Here is an 18972-nt window from a genome sequence, read left to right as displayed (position 1 = left end):
TGAATGCAGGATTCCGGAGGGCGGGGGGGCTTCCTAAGGCTTTGTAATACTAATATTCATTTGATTTTGATTCTATGTTTCTGTTTATGCATCAGTCCCCAAAAGGAACAAGACTCCACCTTCACAGGTTCACAGATAGTTCACACTTAATGACCCACTTAAAAGAGGGATTTAAGTGCAATGACCCTTAACGCAGAGGTCTCGAACCTTGGCAACTTTAAGACTTATGGACTTCAACTCCTCAGCCAGCATTTTTTTCCCACTCTGTTGAAGTCCAGATATATTATGTTCACTGCATGCCCACCATCTACTAATAAAGTTTCCCTATCAAAAATGTGATATATTTTTGTGATATATAAATGTGATATATAGGAGCTGTGGTGGCACAGTGGTTAGAGTGCAGTACTGCAGGCTACTTCTGCCGATAGCCAGCTGCCTGCAATTTGGCAATTCAAATCTCACCAGGCTCAAGGTTGACTCAGCCTTCCACCCTTCCAAGGTGGTTAAAATGAGGACCCAAATTGTTGGGAGCAATATTCTCACTCTGTAAAACTGTTTAGAGGGAGCTGTGCGGCACTGTAAAGCAGTATATAAGTCTAAGTGCTATTGCTATATTATCTTCACTGCATACCCACCGTCTACTAAAATAAAGTTAAACTATCAAAAAAATGTGATAAAGTAGTTTTATCTTGTTCTAGCTCTTGTCCTATCTATTCTGGTAAAGCCTTGCTGGCTGGGGAATTCTGGGAGTTGAAGTCCACAGGGTTAAGAGTTGCCAAGGAGTCCTTAAGGATTCCCACTGCCTACTTCCCCAACGATCCTTTCCAGATTAGGTGAGAGATGAAACCTCCCTGGAAGGCCCAAAGGTGTTTCTTCGAGGGCCTTGTGACGGGGAGGTCACCTCCTCGTGGGAGGTGAAGTGCTGGTGTGTGTGTGTGTGTGTGTGTGTGTGTCTTCGCTATCTCTCTCTTAGAAGACGGAGCTCATCCAGGAGGAGCCCTTTGGAGTTTCTTCAGAGCAATACGGAGCCTCCTGGTTCTTTTCCACCAGATCCTAGACCATCTGGATCAACTCCTCCACCTGAGCCTCTCGTTCCACCTCTTCGGCCTGATTGCTGAAAGCCAGGAACCGGTTCCCACACTCTGCAATCTATTTCTTCAGCTCTTTGTCCTGGGCAGAGATGAAGCTTTCGAGGGATTCCCCTTCCAGGTCCTCTTTTCTAGTGAATAAAATGATGACGTAGCAGAGGGCTTTCGCCTGGAAAACACTTTTCAGGACCCGAACGGTCTTCTTCTCCTCCGTGGTGAAAATCCCGGTCTTAAGGACATGGATAATGGCGTGGGGGCCCGGTGGACACAACCGCAGGCAGTTCTTAAGCTCGGCAGAGGTTTCATCCTCGGAGCACTGGGTGTCGCAAACTCCGGGCGTGTCGACCACCATGATTTTCCGGTACTTCAGCCGCCTCTCGCCCCTTTGGCAGCTTCGGGTTACGGTTTGGAGACTCATCTCGGAGACAAAATGTTTTCTGTTCAAGATGGTGTTCCCCGTCGCACTTTTCCCGGCACCGGTTTTCCCCACAAGGATGATTCTGAACTCTGGCACTAGAGTAGAGAAGAGAAGGAGAAGGGGAGAAAAGAGGGGGAGGGGAGAAGTGGGAGGAGAGAGAGAGAGAAAAGAACAAAACAAAATGAAAGAGGAAAAGAGAATGAAAGAGGAAAGACGAGAAGGGAGGGGAGAGGATGAGAGGGGAAGGGAAGGGAGAAAGAGAGAAGAATGAAGGAGAACAAAAGAGAAAAGAGAGGAGGGGAAGGGAAGGGAGAGACAGGAGAAGGGAGAGAGGAGAGAGAAAAGAATGAAAGAGAAAAAACGACGGAGAGGAGAGGGGAAAGGAAGAGGAGGGGGAGAAGAGAGAGGAGAGGAGATAAGAAGGAAAGAGAAAAGGGGAGGAGAGAGGAGGAGGAAAAGGAGAAAGAGAGAGGAGGGACGGAGAAAGAAAGGGAAAGAGAAAACAAGGGAAAGAGAAAGTCACTTCCAATGGCATAAGGCTGTGATTCATCTACTGGAAGTCCTCAATTTATGACCACAATTGAACCCCAAATTTATGTGGCTAAGTGAAATATTTGTGAAGTGGCTAAGTGATTTGTTAAGTGCCCCATTTTACGATTTTTCTTGCCACGGTCAGTAAGCGAACTGTGGCATTTGTTACATTAGTCACACAGTTGTTGAGTGAACTGGCTTCCCCTTGGCTTGGCTTGGCAGACAATGTGAGCCCGGGACACTTCCGCTGTCATCAATACAAACCGCTTGCCAAGGGCCTAAATTTTGATTATGTGACCGCAGGGAGGCTGCAACGGCCGTCCCAAGTCCCTTGTTTTTAATGCCATTGTAACTTCGGTCACTAAGTGAACTGTTGTAAGCCGAGGACAAAGTGTACCGAGGTCGGGACGCCATTAAGGTTGGGTTAGTTCGTGAGTTTCGTTTTGGCAATTGGCAGAAGGGCCCTTTAAAAGCCGAGGATCCCCTGGCAGCCAGGAAGGGAGCCCGGATATCCTGATTGATATTTCCAATTCCCCCCTTTTTTCACTCTGGCTCTCAGCGGTCTAGGCCAGGGGTGTCAAACTCAATTTCCTTGAGAGCCGCCATCAGGGCTGGGGTTGACCTCGGGTGGGGTGCTGATGGTGGTGGCCAACTGGGTGGGCGTGGCCAGCTTGATGCCACTCCCCAAACTCTTCGCATTGGGTAGACCAGGACGGCCCCGTGGACTGGATCCGACCACATCGCAGGCCAATCCGGCTCGTGGGCCTTGAGTTAGACACCCCTGGCCTACACGCCATTCCCACCTCTCCATGAGCCCATGGGAATGGGATACCCAGGCCCCAAAGTGTTTCCAAGCCCTCGAAAGATGGACATTGTTACCTTCCCCTCCATGGCCCCATGGTCCAAGTTCGGCCCGTCTAACTCCTGGAAAAGGTGCCTCCTGGAGAAGAAAGAGAAGATGATGACGGGAAGGCCAGGATGGCCTTCTGGTTAAGCAACGGCCCTGATCCGGACCTTCCTCCGGAAGGGAAGGCTGGTGGGGTCTCAGGCCTCTCGCAGAACCAGGACGTCCTTGGCGGGAGACGTGTCCAGGGTGCCACCCGGGCCAGGGAAGATGCAGGACGGCCATCTGGGGAGACCACCTTCCCCAAGAGGAAAATGAACTCTGAAGCTCGGTGAAGGGGGCTTTCATCTCCTTCTCCCCTTCCCTCCCTCCTCCTCAAACTCTCCCCCCTGCCTCCTCTTCTCCCCTCCTGCTCCCCCTTCCCCCTCGTCCTGCTCCTCTTCCTTCCTCCTCTTGACTTTTCCTCCCTCTTCCTCCTCCTCCTTCCCCCTCTTCTTCCTTCTTCCCCTCCTCCCACTTCTTTCTTCCCCACCCTCCCCCTGCTCCTCTTCTTGCTTCCCCTCCTCCTCCTCCCTTCCCTCCCTCTTCTTTCTCCTCCCCTCCTCCTCCCCTCTCTTCCTCCTCTCCTCCCCCGCTTTCTCTTTGCTCCTCCTCCCTCCTTTCTCCTCCTTCCTCTTCCTCCTCCCCTCCCCTCCTTTCCCTCCCTCCCTCTTCCTCTTCCCCTCCTCCTTCCCCCTCTTCTTCCTTCTTCCTCCCTGCTTCTCTTCCTCTCACTGCTCCCCCTTCTTCTTTTTCCTCCCCTCCTCCCCCTCCCCTTCCTCTTCCTCCTGTTCAGCCAGACTAGACTGAAGAAGAGTTTACCTTTTCGGGCTTCTCCGTGCGACAGTGACAAACGATCTCACTCCATCGTCCGATCCCTACTTGAGTCACTACGGCACATCGGAACTCGTATTTGATGTTTCGGGGCACATGTAGGCTGATTCCCTCCTCTGGACATTCCATATGGAGGCTGGTCCACGTCTCCCCGGGAATCCGATATTCCACCTTGTACCTGGAGACGGAACCTGCCCCAAAGCTCACCGGATTGACCTTGATCCAGACATCGTCCAGCTGGAGCAGCTCAACCTCTGGAGGGGCAGGTCTGAAGGGCAACTCCAGGCATCTGTTGACCAACTTGCCGTTTTTGTAGAGGTAAACCGAGGCTCCCGGATGGCTCTCGTCCCAGACCGAGGAGACCAGGAAGCGAACTTTCTCCCTTTCCTGGTGGAACTTGGCAAAGTCCAAAAGGGAAGAAACAGCACAGCGGATCCATTGCTTCCTCTCTTCATCCTCAAACCACAGTTGGGATGGTTGCTTCTCTGAGGAGGGCCCCGCCCTCGCTGGTTCTCCGCTTCCCTCTAAAGGAAGCCAACCTCGCAGTTCATCTAAAGAGGGTTCCTCCCTGTGTAAGGATGTCAACACAAACGCGACCACAACTTTGTTTCGGCAGTCAAACAATATTTCCTCGAACTTGTCCGGAGCGGAGACGACTTCCAGCCCTTTGAGGTGGGACAGGCAAAGTCCATCTCCCGTTTCTTTCTCGCGAGAAGCTTCTTCAGGGCCTGCTGATGGAAAGGAGAGCAGAGCCAGCGTGTTAACATGCCCCACAAAACTGCGTCCTCTTCCTGTCCTGCACGAATGGCAAGCAACACCTTCCCGACCTTTTGCCGGAAAACCAGACCGTGTCACCGGCAGAGACACCGGAGTTGCTTGACTTGGTCCTTCATCTCTGGAAACAGAGCTGTGATGGGGGATTTGATCAGATCCTGGCACCGGAGATCAACTTTGATCAGGGCCTGCAGGTGAGCTTCCGCCTCCCGGAGCCAGACCAAGGGTGGCCCCCGCACGATCCGAGCCGCTTTGGGATCCAACTTGATGAGCGGATACAACCAGACTTTCCAGACTTTCACCGGCACCATCTTCCCCCGTTCTCTGAACATTTGGGAGGAAATGGCGTAGATGTGAAAGGCCTCTCGGAAAGTAGTTGGGTTTTTCATGGAGATGTCGCTGTAGACTGTAGAGTGGATCTTTCCTTCCATTTGTCTCTCTGCATCGCTCCATCCGGGGGCGTCTCTTCCTCCTGCGGCAGCTTTCGGTATCTTCTCCATCATCTCCAGAAGATGCCGCTGGACGTCCCGGACATCTTCAGATTCTGAGACTCCGCCTGGGCCCCGTGCAGCACCTCCGTGACCACGTGGGTGGCTGAGCCCTCCACGAATGCTCCCTGGTAAGAAACACTCCCCGTGGAGCAGATCTGTCGCCAAAAGCTTCCGTTCAGTAGTAACGGAGAGGTGAAGGGTCCCACGGGCGTGGCTCCTGGAGGGCGGATTCTCTTCCAGGCAGGTGGCTGCTCCCCCCACTTCAAAAAGCCCCCCAAAGAAACTGGCCTTCAGAGGACCCTTTAGATGGAGGGCAGAGGCTTTGCTTTCGAGAGACTCCGAGGGGAGTACCTGACAGTCCATCTTGTGGGGTCGGTCCTCTGCCACTACCCCGTTTTGCAAAAGGTCAGCATCCCACAAAGTCACATCTGCAAGGAAGTTTCATTAAAGTTGCCATTCAGGGCATGCACAAGGGTTTATTCATGAAAAAGAAGACTGTTTATTCCATTCTCTATTCTGTTCTGTTCTGTTCTGTTCTGTTCTGCATTCTATTCTATTCTATTCTATTCTATTCTATTCTATTCTATTCTATTCTATTCTATTCTATTCTATTCTATTTTCTATTATACTATTCTATTCTATTCTATTCGTCTTCTCTTCTCTTCTCTGTTCTATTCTATTCTATTCTATTCCGTTCTGTATTCCGTTCTGTATTCTATTCTATTCTATTGTATTCTATTCCATTCCATTCTATTCTATTTTCTATTATACTATTCTATTCTATTCTATTCTATTTGTCTTCTCTTCTCTTCTCTGTTCTCTTCTATTCCGTTCTGTATTCCGTTCTGTATTCTATTCTATTCTATTCTATTCTATTCTATTCTATTCTATTCTATTCTATTCTATTCTATTCTATTCTATTCTATTCTATTCTCTATTATACTATTCTATTCTATTCTATTTGTATTCTATTCTCTTCTCTGTTCTATTCTATTCCGTTCTGTATTCCGTTCTGTATTCTATTCTATTCTATTCTATTCTATTCTATTCTATTCTATTCTATTCTCTATTATACTATTCTATTCTATTCTATTTGTATTCTATTCTCTTCTCTGTTCTATTCTATTCCGTTCTGTATTCCGTTCTGTATTCTATTCCCTATTCTATTCCCTCTTCTCTTCTCTTCTCTTCTCTTCTCTTCTCTTCTCTTCTCTTATTCTATTCTATTCTCTGTTCTATTCTATTCCATTCTGTATTCTATTCCACTATTCCACTATTCCACTATTCTGTATTCTATTCTATTCTATTCTATTCTATTCTATTCTATTCTATTCTGTTCTGTTCTGTTCTGTTCTGTTCTGTTCTGTTCTGTTCTCTGTTCTATTCTATTCCATTCTTACTTTTTATTAAAGAATTTTACAAAAATTTTTTTTACAAATATTTCCCTATCCCCCCCTCCCTTCCTTACCCTCCCCCCCACCCCCACCCCCAAACTTCGCAGAACAAAATACAGGATATAACAATTAACAATCATATACTAAACTAAACTAAGTATCTATGGACTCCTATCCCCCCTTCAAACTTTAACTCCCCTTTTACTTAACTAGATATGAATACTCTTAATTTTTCTATTCATTCATAAGCTATTTGATACTTTTTAGTCTGATATTTGTTTTGAATATAGTCAATCCATCTTCTCCATTCCAATATATATCTTTCTTGTGAATAATCTTTCAAATATGCTGAAATGTTTGCCATTTCTGCAAAATTCGCTACTTTTAATGTCCATTCTTCAATAGTAGGCAGATCTTCCTTTTTCCAATATTGCGCCACCAAAAGTCTAGCTGCAGTTATTAAATTTAAAATCAATTTAGTCTCTATAACCGTATAATCTGTAATTATACCCAACAAAAACAACTGAGGAGTAAACCTTATCTTCTTTTTAAGAATATTTTGGATAATCCACCATATTTTAATCCAAAATGCTTTAACTTTTTTACAAGTCCACCATATATGATAATAGGTGGCATCATCACAATCGCATCTCCAACATTTAGATTGCAAATTCGGATACATACAAGCTAACTTTTTAAGATCTAAATGCCATCTGTAAAACATTTTATAAACATTTTCTCTTAAATTTTGTGCTTGCGTAAATTTCACATTTCTAACCCATATTTTTTCTCAAGTTTCCATCATTATTGGTTCCTGAATATTTTGTGCCCATTTTATCATGCAATCCTTAACTAATTCCGTTTCTGAATCTATTTCTATCAATATATTATATAATCTTTTTATATGCATTTGGCTTTGATCTCTAATTTGTTTTACCAAATTTTCCTCCTTCTGCATGATACCAATTCTCTGGTCTTCTTTCCATCTAGCTTGCAACTGTCCATACTGAAACCAAGTTTGAATTATTTTTTCTTCTTTTAATGCCTTTATAGATTTTTAACTGCAATATACCGCCTTCCATTTTAAGAAGCTCTTTATAGGTAATCACCTCTTGCTTTTGTTCTACACTTATATTCTCTATCTCATGTCTGGGTATTGCCCATATAGGTATCTTATAATTTAACTTATATTGATACTTCTTCCAAACTCGTAACATTCTGTATTCTATTACACTATTCTGTATTCTGTATTCTGTATTCTATTCTATTCTATTCTATTCCCTCCCATCTCATCCCATCCCATCTCATCCTATTTCTATTTCTATTACTTCTTTTTCTACTTCCATTCCAACAATGCTGAGGGCCCGCCATGATGAGTGGCGGGCGTACATTTTCCTTTTCAGGGAGGATAGTGAGTCACCCTCGACTTCTCCGACCTGGAGCGGCTCAGAAGAAGGGCCTGACCTTCCCCCAAGGAGTCCACGGCTACCTGGGAGCACCAGTCTGGCTTAAGGGTAGAGTCACTGGGAGCCCAGCGGCCTCCTTCTGTGCCCCGGGAGGCTCAGAGCAACAGGAGAAGCCGGGGGGGGATACTTACCTGGGATCAGGGAATCTCTGCGGCAGTCGTAGAGCCTCCCCAGCTGGAAGGGGCGACCCAGGGTCGGCATCTCCAGGGCCCCTTCCATTCTACGCGTCTGGCCTCAAGCCAACCAGGGAGAGAGGAAGCCCCAGAAGGGAGAACCAGCTGCCGGACTCGGCCTGGGTGTAGGAGATGAGCAGGCGGAGCTGGAGGGTGGGGATAAACGGGCCAGTAGTTTGGAGTCATTGTGTGGGCACAAGAGACCCAAATGTAGCCCTGCGCGCTCTCGACTTTTTTAACCTTTTGTTTGGAGATCCGGGAAGGGGCAAGGGCCACGGAAGAAGCTGGGCTGTCGGCTGACAGGGATGGTCTTCAAGGACCCCAAAGGAGGGTGAGGCCCCTTTGCCACCCGCATTCCAGCACAATTCCACCCCAGAGAAGCAGGGACCGACAAGACACGTGTTGTTTCCACCCCCACCCTGTGTGATATCACTCCTTTGTCCCCTTCTGGGCTGGGACGGGGCCACAGGGGGGGGGCTAGCAGGATCCCAGGGTTGGATGGGACCTCGGAGGTCATCTAGTCCAACTCCCTTGCTCAAGACAGGCAGCCCGTCCGTCTGCCCACGGGCCGGAGAGGTGCTCTCTTCTCTCTAGCGTTTCGGCGCCGCTTTTGCTTCCTTCTAGCGGGGGCGGGGAGGAGGCTCTTGACCTAACTCCCTTTCTTCCCCCCATCCCCGCCTCCTCCCTCTGCGCGGACTTATCTTTCAGCGGCTCTTTCTTGGGAGTCTAACTGCCCTCCCCCGCAGGCGGACACCAAACGAGCCACGAAGCAGAGCCAAAGACCCACTCGCCCCCGCACCTCCCCCCCCCTTGGACAAAGGAAGCGCTGGGGGGGGGGCGGAGGGAAGCAGCCTGGAATGGAGTGGGGGTGGGTGGGAGGGGGAAGCAACTCCCCCCAACGGCCCTTAAGAGACCCAGGGACAAACACGGCCTCTTTGTGGGCAGCGCCTCCCCCCTTTTCCTGCGGGTGCGGTGGGGTGGGGTGGGCGTCTTTTCTCGGCCTCTTTTCTTCAATCACGTGGTTTCCAAGCAGCGCCGCCGTCCGCAGATTTTCACTTTCGCTTTCCTGCCTTCCCTGCCGTTGGAAAGAAGCGGCTTACTCGATGTCTGGAATGGACGGGGAGGGGAGGGGGGGTCCCAGCCTGCTCCAGTCCGTTAATGAATCTGGGGGTGGGGGGCTGGCAAGCCCTAATGGAGTGATTACGCAACTCCCCAGCGGAGGACGCCCCTCCTCCACCTCTCCCCTCTCAGGCCTAAACCAAGGGGGGATGTCTTGTGGGAGGGGGCGGGTCCCTTCACACACTGGGGATGGACTTCTTACCACCCCCTCCGTTTATTTTGGGGGTGGGTGGGCATTGACAGATTAACAGAGTTGGAAGGGAACCTGTAGGTCATCTAGTCCAACCCCCCAAGCCGAGGATATTTCTGACAGATGGGCAGTCCGGTCTCTTCTTGAAGCTTGGAGACCCCGGCGAACAGCGTCGCGACAGGAAAACCACTCGCCAAAATGTGTAGACGGAGAAATTAAAATAAATCTGGATTATTATTTTTTTGGATGTGTACATCGCCCTGTTTTTAGTCGGAACCGAAGGCCTGGTCCGATCGGGGATAAAATGGACCTCATCGGGGGAATTGAATCCTGAGCGATTTGTAGACCTCCTACTTAAGCAGGGAGTTGGACTAGATGACCTCCAAGCTCTCAACTGTGATTCTAGGATTCTGTAAGGCTCTCCTACTTGAGAAGGAGGGGGTTTGGACTAGATGACCTCCAAGGTCCCCACCAAGTTTATTCTGTGATTCTATAAGATCTCTTTTGATTGGTGACCTGGCCGGAGCCCAAATGAGGAGATGGAGGGATGAGACCCGCCCTTCTTTCCTTCCTCCCCCCCCCTCTACTTCTGTTCGTTTTCTGACCCGACCAGAGCGAAAGCGAAAATGCGGAGAAGAAAGCTGGAAGAGCGCGCGTTGTTTCTTCGGGTTGCTCAGTCGAGCCCGGAACGCGGGAGTCAACGGAGTGTCTGCCCGGCTTTCCACGACTCAGGTGGGCTGCGTCTCCCCGCCAGGGTCGCTAGTGCAGGGGTGCGGCGTGGGGTGGGGGAATCTTGGTGGCGCAGCAGACTAAAGTGCTGTTAAGTAGCACCAGCTGCCTGCAATTACTGCAAATTCAAATCTCGCCAGGCTCAAGGTTGACTCAGCCTTCCATCCTTCCGAGGTAGGTAAAATGAGGACCCGGATTGTGGGGGCAATAAGATGACTTTGTATAAAAAAGAACACCGCTTGGGGGGTGGGGGGGCGAAAGCCTTACTAAGTAGGTATGAAGGCTATTGCTTAACACATTGTAAGCCACCCTGAGTCTCCGAAGAAGGGCGGCATATAAATTGAACAAACAAATAAACAAATAAATAAATAAATAAATAAATAAATAACGCTTCCAACCGCCTTGTCCTGGTTTCAGGCTGGGCATCAGGCAGGCGGCCGGGACTTTGGCCGGTCCCTCCTTTACTTCTTTTTTGGAGGGGGGAAGGAGGATGTTCCTGTGGGAGGGAGGGAGAGTAGAGGGGAGGGGTCTCTACTCTGTGTCCTCAAGAACTCTGGGTTCCTTTTCAAAGTTTTGTGTTAAAACGATGTTAAAACGATACAAAGAATATTTATATTAATATTCCTGGACCCCAAATGGTTAAACTACTCCAAACAGGACTAATTTTTTAAGGTTTGTGGGGTTTTTTGGCATAGAGGAAAAGATCTCACTGATTTCACAATATGTCTGATTTTCCTGCCCACAATATCCTAATTTCATTTCCCGGATTTCCTAAACTTCTCCACCCGGACAGACAAAAGCAGAAACAACACAGAGAGGTAGCTATGGTTTCTTTGAGGTTTGGGGGGGGGCACACCTGGATAGCTGAAGGACAATCCGGACTTCCATTTTAACCCCGGCTGCGAAGCATCTCTGACTTCCTCTCCTCAGAAGGTCGCAAAGAGGGATCGTGTGACCCAGGGAACGTCATAAATACGAGTCCGTTGCCAAGCGGGCAATGGTGCAATGGTTGTTGGTGCAAAAAGTCACCATAAGGCCCTTTTTGCAATGCTGTCATAACGTTGGACAGCCACTAAATGAACCATCAAAATTGGAGGAGTAGATCCGTAGACATCACATCAGAATTGTTCTTCTAATTCAGAGCAAAATATGGCAGGGAGGTTGAAGAATAGGTTTTTCCGTGGTCGGTTATTTCTCTTTTCTATCCCCTTGGAATCGGATAATATTCGCATTCCTGATTCCTCTCTGGGGTCCCCAACTTCCGGTACCAAGCTGTGGCCCATTGGGAACTGGGCTGCACAAGTCCTCTCCTCCTGCCGGGCAGCTGGGCAGGCCCTCCACGGAAAGCATCTCCAGCCATTTCAGGCTATGTTGGCCTGGCCCTTCGGGATGTACGCGGAGGGGTGTTCTCCCTTGGCAGCCTGACATAGGGCAGGGAGCAGAAGGAAGGGGGTCCTGGCAGAAGCCACCAGAATGCGGGATTTTCCCTGCTGGAGTCTGTTTTTGCAATTTTGGGGAGTAAAGCATCAATGGGTTCAGATTAACTTTTAAAGCAGGGGTGAGAAACTCAAGGCCTGCGGGCCACATCGGGCCTGTCGGGTGCTTAAATCTGGCCCACAGGGCCGGCCTGCAAATTTCAAAGGACCAGTTTGCGGTGCCTCTGCTGGCCAAAACGGGCCGCACAGAGGCCTCATTGTTAGCCCAGTAGGCTGCTGCTGGAGGCCAGGGAGTACTGTGGAAAGAAAGAAGGGGAAAAGCGCATCTTGAGCCTGTGTCAAATGCCCACCCAGGCCACGCCCTCCCCCAACTACCCACCCTGGCTTTCCAAGGTCAAACAACCTTGATGCCCTCCATGAAATCCAGTTTGACACCCCTGCTTTAAAGCAAATTAAAATCGGAGTTATATTTATTACAGGGATGACCTGTTGGACAAACGATTTAGCTTAAAAAAAACATACATGGTGAACGTTTTCCATGTTAAAAACACATTGAAGCCTGGGAAATGCATGAAATTATGAAAACAGGCGCCGTGCTCATCATTACAGTCCTTGACTTACGACCGCTCATTTAGCGATCGTTCAAAAATTACAACAGCCCTGAAAAAAGTGATTTAGGACCGTTTTTTCATGGTTACGACCGTTGCAGCCTCCCCGTGATCACGGGATCAAAATTCAGAAGCTTCCCAATGGGTTCATACTTACATCCCGGGGTTACACGATCCCCTTTTGCGACTTTCGGGCAAGTGAAGCCCACGGGGCGGAACCCAATTCGTTTAACAACCGGGGGACTAACACATCCACTGTGGGGTTCACTTAACAGCGGTGGCCAGAAAGGCCGTAAAATGGGGTTAAAATGACAGAGGCACTGAATTCAACTGTGGTAGTAACGGAAGAACCCGTATTTATGTTTGCAAAATGGAGGTGTTGGAAGTCACAACAGAAAGACTCTGGCAAACAGCCCAGCCTCACCTCACCTCTCCTCCCCCTTTTTTTCTGTTTATTTTCACTCCTGTGACTTCCTGCCTGCCAGAAGAAGCTTCTCGAACCATTCTCAGCGTGGTTTGCTCTTCCTGTTAGAAGCCCTGAAAATCGGCGAAGGACCATTCGAGCGTCGGCAACATGGGTGCAGCTGAGTCAGGTAAATCTCAGTTAGGAGAGTGTGGGAGGTACCATCTTCTTAAGCATCTCTTCCAGGGTGTTGGCTAGTCCTGTCACCTTAGTGTCCTCTGCACATTTGACGAGTTCCCCTTCTATTCCTTCATCTGAGTCATTTCTGAAGATATTGGAGAACCTTGTGGTACCCCACTGCATACTTCCCTCTACTGTATGTAGACGTAGTACCATTTAAGGACTACTCTTTGAGTACAGTTTGTCAGCCAGTTACAAATCCATTTGGGGGTGATACCATCTATCCCACATTTTTTTCTAGCTTATCAAGAAGCAGGTCATGGTCTACTCTGTCAAATGCCTTATTGAAGTCCCTGTAAATTATATCTTCAACTATATAAAATATAAATTATAGTTTCCTGGATCCACATTCCCTCCCCCTTTTTTTGAAGATAGGGACCACATCAGCTCTTTTCCAAGCTTCAGGTAGTTTCCCTGGTGCTCCAGGATCTTTGAAAAATCTGGTACAATGGTTCGAGGATATTTCTGACAGATGGGCAGTCCGGTCTCTTCTTGAAGCTTGGAGACCCCGGCGAACATGAAATCCCCCATGACCATAAGCTTAGGGGTATCAACCGCCACCGCGGCGATGACGTTGAGTAGCTCGGGCAGGGCTGTTGCCACGTGGCAGGGAGCCAGGTACGTGATCAGCAAACCCATCTGAACCCCATGACCCCATTTCACAAGGAGGGATTCACAGCCAGCCGTCTGAGGAACAGTGGCCTCCCTCGGTCTCAGACCTCCTTTAATGATAACCGCTACCCCCCCCCGCCCCTCCCCTGCGACCTCGGCTGATGGAAAGCAAGGAAACCTGGCGGGCACATTATATTAGTTAAGCAGGGGTGTCAAACTCAAGGCCCAGGAGCCGGAGCCGGTCCACGGGGTGCTTAGACCTGACCCGCCAGGGGGCTTGCCCTGGAAATAGTGAAGGACTGGACCGTGGTGCCCCTGCCAGCGAAAACAGAGCTCTGTTTTTTTACAGGACTGTTTTTGACAGGTGGGACTGTTTCTTCCCTTTATGGAAAGACGGATGGAAAGAACGAGTTCAGCCGTTCTGCTTTCTCCCTGCTGCCCATCACGTTCTTGCCCTTTACTCCCGTTCCTTCTCTTCCCCGCGAGTGAATGGGAGGCCTCTGACCCCTTTGTCCCTTCTCTTCTCTTCCTTTCAGTTCAAGACGTGAGGATCGTCATGGTCGGCAAAACGGGCAATGGGAAAAGTGCCACCGGGAACACCATTTTAGGGAGGGAAGCATTTATCTCCAAGATGGAGGCCAAATCCGTCACCGCCCAGTGTAAAAAGGAAACAGGTACCCTGCCGGATAAAAGGACACTGGCTGTGATTGACACGCCGGGCTTTTTCGATACCAAATACTCGCAGGTGGTGACGCTTGCAGAAATTAGGAAATGCACGAGCTTCTGTTACCCGGGTCCCCACGTCATTATACAGGTCATCCGTCTGGGCCACTTCAGCAAGGAGGAGATGGAGGTTGCCCAGCTCATCAAAAACATCTTCAGCCTTAAGGCCAAGGCCTACATGATCGTCTTGTTCACCCGAAAGGAAGACCTGGAGGGGCGCCCTCTTTCCGAGGTACTTCAAGACGAGAGCGTGGCGGCTCTGAGGGAGCAAATCGAGAGTTGTGGCAATCGGTGCCTGGCTTTCAACAACAAGGCCAAAGGGAAGGAACGGGAGGATCAGGTCAAGGAGCTGATTCAGATGGTGGATGACCTCACGCAACACAACAAAACCAACCCCTACTACACCAAAGACATGCTGGAAGAGGACAAAAAAAGAGCACCTGCATGTATCCTCCTGTGATCCAGGAGCCCCCTCCTCACCAATGGAGACCCATGGAAGATGCCATTCAAACACATCTGGGTCGGAGTAGATGGCCATGGCTTTCCTTGGCTGCTTCATCCCCAAAGGTGCTTTCCCATCCACCCCCACCCCCACAAAAGCCACTGGACTTCATTTTTTCCTTGAAGAGGTTTTGCTTCTCATCCCAGAAGCTTCCTGAGTTTCTGAAGAAGCTTCAGGGATGAGAAGCGAAACCTCTTCAGGGAAAATGCCAAGAAAGGCCCAGTGGCCTTTTGTGAAAAAGCATCTATGGGACAGCCATGACCCGGAGGTTTGGGAACCCTAGAGTGAATCAGAATAGAGCTGGAAGGGACCTTGGAGGTCTTCTAGTCCAACCCCCTGCTCAAGCAGGAAACCTAATACCATTTGAGACAAGGGCCTGTCCAATCTCTTCTTTAAAAAAAACTTCCATCACTGGAACACCCACAACTTCTGATGGCAAGCAGTTCCACTGGTTAATTGTCCTCACTGTCAGAAAATTCCTCCTTAATTCTAGCTTGCTTCCCCCCTGGATGAGTGTCCATCCATTGCTTCTTGCCTTGCCCTCTGGTGCTTTGGAGAATAGGTTGGTCCCCTCTTCTTTGGGGCAGCCCCTCAAGTACTGGAATGTCGCTATCATGTTTCTCCCCCACCCACCCCGTCTCTCCATTGCTCTTCTCTCTCTATCCCAGCAAAGGATCCCTCTGTTAAAGTAGTGAAGTTTGCAGCTAATACAAGGATGATTGGTTTCAGTCATTCGAGACAACAACAAATCTGCAGACAGACGGGAAGTTGAACAATTGACTCTGGGATGGGGCCAGAACAATCTTGATTCCTGGGTCCAGTTTTGGTCACCACACTATTAAAAAAAGATATTGAGACTCTAGAAAGGGTACAGAGAAGAGCAACCAAGAGGATTAGGGGCCTGAAGAACGGTTACAGGAACTGGGCATGGTGAAGAGAAGGACCAGGGAGGACATGATAGCAGTGTCCCAATATTGGAGGGGCTGCCACAGAGAGGAGGGGGTCAAACTATTTTCCAAGGCACCTGAAGGCCAGACAAGGAATAACGGATGGAAACTGATCAAGGAGAGATTCAACCTGGAAATAGGGAGACATTTCCTGACAGCGCAATCAACCCATGGAACAGAAGTTGCCTTCGGAAGTTGTGGGAGCTTCATCACTTGAGACTTTGAAGAAGAGATTAGACTTTTCACAATTCAAAGCACACCAACGGCATCTCCTCGAATGGTGACAACATGTCTCCAACCAAATTGCCAAGCTTGGAGCTGAGCCCCACAGCCCAACTCCTGCACCAAGCTACTTACATTCAAATACATTTCAGAGACTGGACTGCCATCTGTCAGAAATGGTATAGTAGGGTCTCCTGCTTGGGTGGGGGTGGGGGGTTGGACTAGATGACCTCCAAGCTCCCTTCCAACTCTGTTATTCGATGTATGCTCAAAACTGTAGAAATAATGGTAGATTTTAGAAGCAGCCCTCCGATTCTACCACCTCTTAACAATACTGGACAACGCAGCGTCAACAGGAAGGACCTTCACGTTTCTGGGTTCCGTGATATCTCAGGACTTAAAATGGATGCCTAACATCAACCATGTCATCCAAAGAGCACAACAGACTTCCTGCGCCAACTCAGGAAGCTCAGGCTGTCCGAGGAGCCGCTGATCAGAGTTCGACAAAGTCTGTCATTTGCACCTCTGGAAGGATCTGGTTTGGCCCGAACAAGACGGACATGGATTTTAACGGATAGTTAGAACCGTTTAGAAAAAACCATCGGCAACCAGCCTGCCTCCCCTTGAGGGCCTGTAGGCTGAACGGGCCAGAAAGAGGGCTTCTGAGAAAACATCTATACAGGCCCCCTCGCATCCCTGCACAGAAACTGTTTCGACGTCTCGAGATGACGCTGTAGTGCATCGCATAGCAAAACAACCAGACACAAAGTTTTTCCCCTCGGTGCCATTGCTCTGCTAAACAACCAGCTCTCAACAGTGTCCTAAGCCCTGGGAAGCCAAACTACCTACGTTAGTAGAGCTGTATCCCCTATTATCCTTCTTATCTTTCCTATGACCTACTTCCTTGGCTTCTTACGACTATAATTTTGCTGTTTGCATCTCAGGATGTATGCCGATGGCTTTTATTTCGTATCCTACTGCTTACTTCGTATCCTATCACTACTTGTATCTTCTGATTTATGATGGTTGTATTTTATGATTATGATCATGATTTATCACTTGTTGCTTGTATGTAGACTGAGAGCTTATGCACCGGAGACAAAGTCCAATCACACTTAGCCAATAAAGAATTTATTCTACATTCTATTCTACATTCTATTGTTCTGTTCTCCTATTCTATTCTATTCTATTCTATTCTATTCTATTCTATTCTATTCTATTCTATTCTATTCTATTCTATTCTATTCTATTCTATTCTATTCTATCCATTCCATTCTCTAATTCTGTTCTGTTCTATTTATTATTCTAATTCTAATTCTGTGTGAATGCACCTCCTTCCTTCCCACGCCTTCTTCGCACGAGGGCTGGATGGGGGTGGGGGGCAGGTGTCCAGCTCTGACTGGAAAATCAAACAGACCTTGAGGGATATTTGGAGCTTCAGCCCTGCAGTGTCTGAGGGGGACGGGGATGTCCCCCTATCCCTCTCCACCCTCCCACAATCCACTTGTGACTTTTACAAACGTTGGGCTAGTTTGCACGGGCAAAACTGCAAGAGGAAGCAATGGGGGGGGACCCCTACAGAAAATGCTGAGCAAATCGTTTGAAAACGGTCACACCAGGCAAAGGGCACTGTGGCCAACTATTATTGTGTTTTTCCAAAAAATAAGACCTACCTGAAAAGGAAGCTCTGGTGAAGGGTGGGGGGCACGGCCAGTACAGGAGGCGGCAAGGCACGCAAGCTGAGGGTTTCCGGCAGCAGCCACAACCCATGGAGTGCAGTGTGAGTTGATTCCCTATCTAAGCAGCAGACAGGCAGAGGCGTGGGGTGTGAGGTAGGCAGGTGATCCGGATGTGCCTCACAGGCCACGGGAAAGCCAAGTCAGGTGGGCTGGTGTGGGCGGCTGGCCACGGGAGTTTTGCCTTCGTATCTCTGTTTCTTGCCCGTGCTGCACGTTGGGATCGTCTGCCTTCTGCCCTGTGCCTCTGCTGCCGGTACCATCCTGTTAAGATGAGACTCCTATGGCTGCCCGCCCTGCCCCACTGACTCAGCTTTCCCGTGGCCTGACCGTGTCTGGATTGCCTGCCCCCCGTTCTTCTGCCCCTGCTGCCTGGACAGCGAATCAACTCACCTGCGCTGCACGGGCTACACAACCCCAGAGTACCCTGATCAAGGGGCCAGCGGGCTGCAGCTGCTGCCAGATACCATCGGTCCCAACACGCTCACCGCCTCTTGTGGGCATACTTGGGGGCAGGGTGCCCAGCCAGGCTGATCACCCTGTAGTTGTGTTTCCCCCAAAATAAGCCCACCAAAATAAAAGACAGGGTCTTATTTTTGGGAAAACACGATAAGAGAAACAGAAGGCGAAGCTGAGAAAATGAAACACAGCTTCGGACTTCGCCCTTTTCCCGCTGGCTACATGCCAACAAGCTTCCGAGAAACTGCAAGGTTCAGCAAACAACTGAGTTGAAAGTGAAAGTGGTGGAAAGGTCACAAGTGAGCATCTGTCAGCTGCCATCTTCTGCTCCTTTTACTTGTGCTTTGCTACCATGCAGTGACAGTTTGTCCTGAATTCTGGGAGGGTGGGTGCTGGAGGGAAAGCTAAAGTAACTGCCATGTCTTCCCAAGATGCTGCTTCAAGGTCACGCAGCTGGGAGATAAATGGGTGAAGGATGCAGCTTGCCCTGGTCTCTAGGAGAGACTGGAGGGAAAGTGATAGTAACCGCGAGTAACCCGGAGATGGTGCTTCAAGGACACTTGGTTGGGAGGCGAATAGAATACCGTTGCAATGCTTGAAGTTTTTGAAAACATCTTGCTTGAACCTGATTGGTCATGGGGGTGGGGTCAGTGATGGGAGGCAGTCAAGAAAAGGAAAAGTTGAACCTGGGGATTTTGGTGATCGGTCCTCAGTTCTGGCTCTGCATTAATTATGCCTTTCTTGACAAATAGGAACCGAGGATCGTTTCTATTTCGAGGTGTTAAGTAGTGGCAGGTCTGACAGCATCCATTGTAGTATCCCGCTTGTACCTGGGATCCAGGAAGTGCCAAGCTCCCTTGCTTATAGAGCCCAGTTCACCGTTCCCAGCCTTCGGGGGGGTTCAGGCGCTCGCCTGAGGCTGGTGGGGCTGTAGAGCCACACTTTCCATAGTGAGGCTTTTATCCAGGGACCCAAAGAGTTTGGCAAATCGGAA

The 18972-nt window shown here is 49.2% G+C and overlaps 2 protein-coding genes across 3 annotated transcripts; one reads left to right on the top strand and one right to left on the bottom strand.

Annotated features, from left to right (window-relative positions):
• Positions 1-884: 884 nt before the first annotated feature.
• On the bottom strand, positions 885-8212 carry LOC148114444 (verrucotoxin subunit beta-like). Its single transcript, XM_087894387.1, is given in 5 exon segments — positions 885-1601; positions 2917-2977; positions 3743-4645; positions 4648-5447; positions 8011-8212. Coding segments are annotated over 5 exon segments (2484 nt in total). The 5' UTR covers positions 8099-8212; the 3' UTR covers positions 885-969.
• A 703-nt stretch (positions 8213-8915) lies between these two features.
• LOC117669217 (GTPase IMAP family member 7-like) lies at positions 8916-16924 on the top strand. Of its 2 annotated transcripts, none has more exons than XM_034423490.3 (3): positions 8916-10093; positions 12620-12727; positions 13926-16924. In XM_034423490.3, the coding sequence occupies exons 2-3, from the start codon at positions 12709-12711 to the stop codon at positions 14570-14572; spliced, it is 666 nt and encodes a 221-aa protein (XP_034279381.1). In that variant the 5' UTR covers positions 8916-10093; positions 12620-12708; the 3' UTR covers positions 14573-16924. The 2 variants fall into 2 exon arrangements, with proteins under 2 accessions (XP_034279381.1, XP_034279382.1); XM_034423491.3 differs by having other exon boundaries at positions 8980-10093; positions 12623-12727.
• The last annotated feature ends 2048 nt before the right edge of the window (positions 16925-18972 follow it).

This window comes from Pantherophis guttatus, chromosome 4 (genome assembly GCF_059756535.1).
Source record: "Pantherophis guttatus breed Tessera chromosome 4, ASM5975653v1, whole genome shotgun sequence".
Lineage (NCBI taxonomy): Eukaryota > Metazoa > Chordata > Lepidosauria > Squamata > Colubridae > Pantherophis > Pantherophis guttatus.
The sequence above is the reverse complement of the archived record's forward strand: the minus strand, read 5'-3'. Positions and strand labels throughout refer to the sequence as shown.